Source organism: Aquarana catesbeiana, linkage group LG13 (genome assembly GCF_042186555.1).
Source record: "Aquarana catesbeiana isolate 2022-GZ linkage group LG13, ASM4218655v1, whole genome shotgun sequence".
Taxonomy (NCBI): domain Eukaryota; kingdom Metazoa; phylum Chordata; class Amphibia; order Anura; family Ranidae; genus Aquarana; species Aquarana catesbeiana.
The window spans coordinates 68,553,936-68,559,935 of record NC_133336.1 but is presented as its reverse complement, the minus strand read 5'-3'; the positions used below and the strand labels follow the sequence as shown (position 1 = coordinate 68,559,935).

The following is a 6,000-nucleotide window of genomic DNA, read 5'->3' as shown; positions in this document are numbered from 1 at the left end:
TTTTGTGTTCCACACGCATAGAGCAGTCTCCTTAAAAAAATGTGACATGCTGAAACGTGCAAAAAAGCGTGTGCGTCCAGATACACCGCCTGGTGTGAACAAGCCCTCAGGCTCGTGTGCCCCAGGACTGTGCACAATTCCAAAGGGTGCATTGATTATAAACAAGATTGGGAAACTGGTCTATATGACAGAAAGTTAACAAAGAGCTTTCCAACGGGACACAGAGAACAAAAAATAAAAAATTCAAGGAGTTTAACACTATTAAGAAACAGCGTGTGAGAAAACACATCATGATGCGGGAATTGATGTTGCTTCATGCTATGCTTTCTCTAAAGACCAAAGGATAGAGCTTGCATTGGGGTATAGAACAATTGTGTTTTCATGAAGTTCTTTTAACACACTTGTCATACTGCAATCCCCTCCTAAATACTCCAGTTCTCAAGAACGATGCACATTAAAATGTCAGCTTAACAGCACGTTAGTTAAAATAATCGCAAACAATTACCTTTCAAAAGGGTCTGTATTAAAATTGGTTTACAAATATAACAATCTGGACCAAAAAAAAAATGTCAATGTTTAAGCTGCTGGTATGCATGCCAAAGTATTGACATCTGAGAAATCTGATAAAAAAAAAAAAAAAAAGTAATTTTATAATTTGATCCCCTTTAATAAAATTATAAAAAAGGTAAATTCTAGTATTAGTGGTGAAAATGTTCACAGTATTTTTTTCTCTTTTTGTTTCCATTTTTTATTAACAAAACATTAATATTTGTTATAAATAGCATCAGTCAATGGGTCCCTGGAAAATAAGTTTAACGCAGCTTTCCTCGCCAGTCAACTGTGTCGCACAGAATGGGCAGGCAGCGTGAAATGCGTGGGTACCATGAGGAAGCGGAATCTGAGACCAGTATTTGGCAGTCTTCTCTGAACACACATGTCCACAAGGGCCGAAAGCATGTGTAGGAGGACCAGCATCTACATAAAAGCCAGCTTCGCAGCCCAGCCACAGAGGCACATAGGGTCCAATTGTTCGACACATGGGACATTCCCTCTCGTTGGCTTCTGCATCACTTCGATGACCCCAATTGTGATATCCATGCACATGGCCACAGGTAAGGTAAGCCCAAGGCTGTTTCTCTTCCACTACATCCTTGCGGTTCATACTAGGAAAAGCAAGAGTGTTTTAATCCAACAGGACACTGAGGTCTGGCTGCATTTATCTCCTGTCTCAGGGCTTCGATGTGTTTTTGAGTTGGTGCATGAAACAAGCCATCTGCTGTTCTCCAAAGCAGGGTAGCCCCACATAAGTCAATAAGAGAACCATCCTGTAGAATGTTGGTTTCATTTTCCACCTACAATAAAAAAAATTAAGATTATTGTCTACATAGGCAGATATTCAGCATGTGCGCCTGTAAACATGCAGTCATTTATTGTGGGATAGGCATACAGAACTAAAAAAAAATGGAGAGGGAGAGAGAGAGAGAGAGAGGAGAGAGAGAGAGAGAGAGAGAGAGAGAGAGAGAGAGAGAGAGAGGAGAGAGAGAGAGAGAGAGAGAGAGAGAGAGAGAGAGAGAGGAGAGAGAGAGAGAGAGAGAGAGAGAGAGAGAGAGAGAGAGAGAGAGAGAGAGAGAGAGAGAGAGAGAGACCGCTTCACTTCCGCTGGATCGCCTGGGCGATCCGAGTGGAAGTTCTCCTTCCCGTCTCTCTGCTGGGACACATCACAGGTCCCATTCACAAAGCATGTGCACTGAGCAGCCGGCTGTGAAGCAGCAAGCAATAACAGCCGGCTGCCCACAGTTAAAGATGCCAGCGCCAGGGACCGAAGGCAGGTGAAGAAATCGGCTTCAGTAAGGCACTGGATCTCTGGACAGGTGAGTGGCTGTTTATTGAAAGCCATCAGCTACAGTTTTTGTAGCTTACCATGCATGCTTTCTCATGCTATGATTGGACACAGCACAGGTTTGGCAACTGATCGGCTGTGTTCAATCACAGAGTTCTGTGTACATGGGAACAGCGATTTGGCTCTCCCGGCAAAGTGGAAGAAAAAACAGCCAGATAGTGAAGTAAAAAGCAGCGCGCATTACACATTTTTTAGGCATCCGTTAACCCCTTGCTTGCCCCTAGATGTTAACCTCTTCCCAGCCAATGTCTTTAGTACAGTGTCAGTGTACAGTATTAGCACTGATCATTGCATTAGTGTCCCTAGTAACATCGGTATCAGTTAGTGACTCTTCCAGATAGTGTCTGTTAGCGCCAGATTTCCTGCCACCCTATCATAGTCCCACTTAATGTTGCTGATCAAAGCCATTACGGTATAGTCTATAGCTGCACAAATGCCAGTATATATACACACCATAGTTTGTAGACGCTATAACTTTAGCACAAACCGATTAATATACACTTATTGAAATTTTTACCAAAGACATGTAGCAGGATATATTTTGGCCTCAATTTATGAAGATAGGTTTTATAACAGAAGATAGAAAATATTGTTTTTTCATTTGTATAATAAAATATTTAAAAACCCAGTGGTGATCAATTACCACTAAAAGAAAGCTCTATTTGTGGGGAAAAAATAATAAACATTTAATTTGCGTACAGTGCTCCATGACTGTGCAATTGCCAGTTAAAGCGGTTGTATACCCTTTTTTTAACTTTTACCTACAGGCAAGCCTATAATAATGCTTACCTGTAGGTAAAATTAATATCTCCTAAACCTGTACGGTTTAGGAAATATTTAATTTGCATGCAGCCGCGGACATGAGCGGCGCATGCGCTGTGAAGCCAAGGCTGAAGGTCCGGCAGACGCTGCTGGACCTTGCCGGGAAAAAGGCGCACGCGCGGGAGTGACGCAATCGCGGCTTCGGCCACTCACAGTGCCGGAACTGCGATACCCGTAAGAAACGCTAAGGGAACATGTCAGCTCCCTCAGGGCGGACTGGGATCAGATGTCGAGGCCTCATTCTAAGGTATTTCATAATGAGCTAGTATGCGCTGCATACCAGCTCATTATGCCTTTGCCTTGCATGAAAAAAATTGTGCGGGTATACAACCGCTTTAAAATGGCACAGTGCAAACAATCTGGTCAGGCAGGGGGTAAAACCTTCTGAAGGTCAAGTGGTTAACCACTTGCTACCCAGGTCAATTCTGACACTTCGCTCCTACATGTAAAAATCATCATTTTTTGCTAGAAAATTACTCGGAACCTCCAAACATTATACATGTTTTTTTAATCAGAGATCCTAGGGAATAAAATGGTGGTTGTTGCAACTTTATCTCGCACGGTATTTGTGTAGTAATTTTTCAAACGCTTTTTTGTTTTTGGAAAAAAAAATAAAATGGTTTCATGCACAAAAAAAAAAAAAAAGTCAAGTAAGCCCAATTTTTTTTGCATAATGTGAAAGATGAGGTTACGACGAGTAAATAGATACCCAAACATGTCACGCTTTGAAAACACACTCGTGGAATGGCGGCAAACTTCGGTACTTAAAAATCCCCATAGGCGATGCTTTAAAAATTTTTTTCTTTTTTTTACAGGTTACCCATTTAGAGTTAGAGAACTAGCGCTAGAATTATTGCTCAAACGTTTGTGGAGATACCTCACGTGTGGTTTGAACGTCCTTTACATATCTGGGCGCAACCTACGCATGCGTTTGCTTCTGCGGGATGTAGCGCTTTAATAAAAAATTTTTTCTATTTTAACCCTTTCTTTTGACTTTTTTTTTGATCGCTTTTATTCCTATTACAAAGGAATGTAAACATCCCATATAATAGGAATAGTGCATGACTGGTCCTCTTTACAGTGAGATCTAAGGTCAGTAAGTCCCAAGATCTCTCCTTTAGACTGTGAAGCCTCAAAAAATAAATAAAGCACCAGAGGGCAGCAGGAAGAGGGGGGAGACTTCCCATTTCGCTGCCTCCAAGAACAATCCAGTGGCTGAACAGCCACTATGATTGTTCTTACGGTGCAGGGAATTGCCAGCTCTAAAAGAAGATATCTGAACGATGCCTGTAGCTGCAGGCATCATTCAGATAACCCCACTCAAAGACAACAATGTCCTATGACATCGTTGGGCGGGAAGTGGTTAAACAGACACTGGTCAAAATAGAAAAGAATGCATTTTTAAACCTCCCCCCCCCCCCAATAGATTACACAGAAAATGTTTGCAAGAAAATATTGACAAAAGAATGCCAAGTACGGGTAATGACAAAGTTATCACCAAATAAGCAGGACCAGAGAAAACTTTCTCTGGTCCATAAAAGGTACAAGAGTTGAAGTGAACTAAGCTAAAAGTCTTACAAGTTTTCCTCTTTGCTGAGCCGATCTGGTTTCTCTGAGAGTGTACACATCACCGCAGACTGAAATTTCTCTCCATACACCAGGCTTGGATTCATCAGTGAAACCTCCTTTTGGATGCATTACAAGAACACCATTGGTGGTTAGTCCATCCATGTGACCATCAGGATTCTTCCATTTAGCTGCTTTCTCCTAAAAGTAGAAGAAAACAATGGTTTACACTGAGGCACTCGTCATATAGAGACATACTCTAGAAGTAGAAAGAAACCTTTTCCACAGAGGATTCATATTCAAAGCTAGCAGATAGAACACCTAGGGTCATCCGAGTGCCAGTAAACTACATGGTATATATGGACTTTAAAGCGGAACTTCACCCCGTTAGTCAACACGATTTTAAATCCTTATGCTGCTAGGATTAGTAAATGGATAGGAAAGTATATCTTTTTTTACTGGTTTTTAACTTTTTTTTTTTTACATTTCTTCAGTTACTTACTGGTTTCTGGCCTAGGCAAATGATGTCATACATCCCAGGAGTCTTCAGAAGGGGAGGAGGGGTTTCCACAGCCAAGCACACCCTCCTGCATGCATGTCTGAGGTAAAGGCAGATGGATTCCAGGAAGTAAAAGCTACACGAATCATCGATGGATTCCAGGAAGTAAAAGCTACATGAATCATCTGCCTTTACTCAAGATGGCCAAGGTTAGAAATACTAGGGCGTGTTTCTCAACTTCATTTCCCAGGAAATAAAGCATGGAGACATGGGAGGATGGGGGAGTTTGTTTTGATCAGATGCAGCGTAGTTCCACTTTAAGGATGACTACAGATATCAATCACTGCTGACATATACATGGATCTAGCAGAGGGATCAGTTGCCATCTCTTCTGGTGGTTTCTTTGCCTACAAGGGACTCCAAAATCTCTAGAAATTCTAAACTCCTATGGGAAACCTAGCATTTTCTCACTTCCTGCTGTGCCCTCAGCGTTCTCTCCTAAGAATTCATATTCCAGTATAAACAGCAAAAGGCAAGGCATTTTTCTTTTCCCGTAAAAAAATAAACAAACAAGAGGATTTGAGAAAAAGCACAGACAACCACCTTCTCCAGGCTTGGATGTTCCCTTGTACAACTAGGGCTTGCATTATTCAACAGCATGGTGCACTTTTCCATAATTTATTTTAGAAGGAACTTCCATGAGTCTCAAGTGTACAATAGCTTTATATGCACTGTTCCTAAGGTGTCCTACACAGAAGACATGTTCTAACAAAATGTCTCCCCTAACCTCATGCATTCATTGTATAATCAAAAATTTTAACATGTAAAAAAAAAAAAAAAAAAAAAAAAAAAAAGAAGAAGAACTCTCATAGTTTATGACTGGCACTTACACCGAGAAATATATTTTTGGAGGAGTCAAATCCTGCGGCATAAATTCTAGCTGTATATGGTAGATTCCTATCGCAGACTATTCGACAAGCGAACCTGGAAATGGTACTTTGTGTGATCTGAGTCTCGTCATTCTGGTTACCAGAAATTGTGTCCGTCACTACAAAGTCAATTGGACTTTCTGTTGACCTTCCAATCTGGAAAAAGAAAATTAACATATATGATTTCTTTACTACGACAGCAAGCCTTATACATACAGCTGGGCTCACATCAATAACATAGCAAATACAGGCAACTATGGAATCAGAGCAGAGGTCTCCAAACT

At 41.1% G+C, this 6,000-nt stretch overlaps 1 protein-coding gene across 1 annotated transcript in view; it reads right to left on the bottom strand.

Moving 5' to 3' along the window:
* Nucleotides 1–646: 646 nt before the first annotated feature.
* Nucleotides 647–6,000, bottom strand: part of PELI2 (pellino E3 ubiquitin protein ligase family member 2) — a 106,340-nt gene continuing 100,986 nt past the window's right edge. The window contains 4 exon segments of the mRNA XM_073610241.1: nucleotides 647–1,183; nucleotides 1,185–1,352; nucleotides 4,301–4,489; nucleotides 5,678–5,872. Of these exon segments, the coding sequence (XP_073466342.1) occupies nucleotides 785–1,183; nucleotides 1,185–1,352; nucleotides 4,301–4,489; nucleotides 5,678–5,872 (951 nt within the window). The 3' untranslated portion in view covers nucleotides 647–784.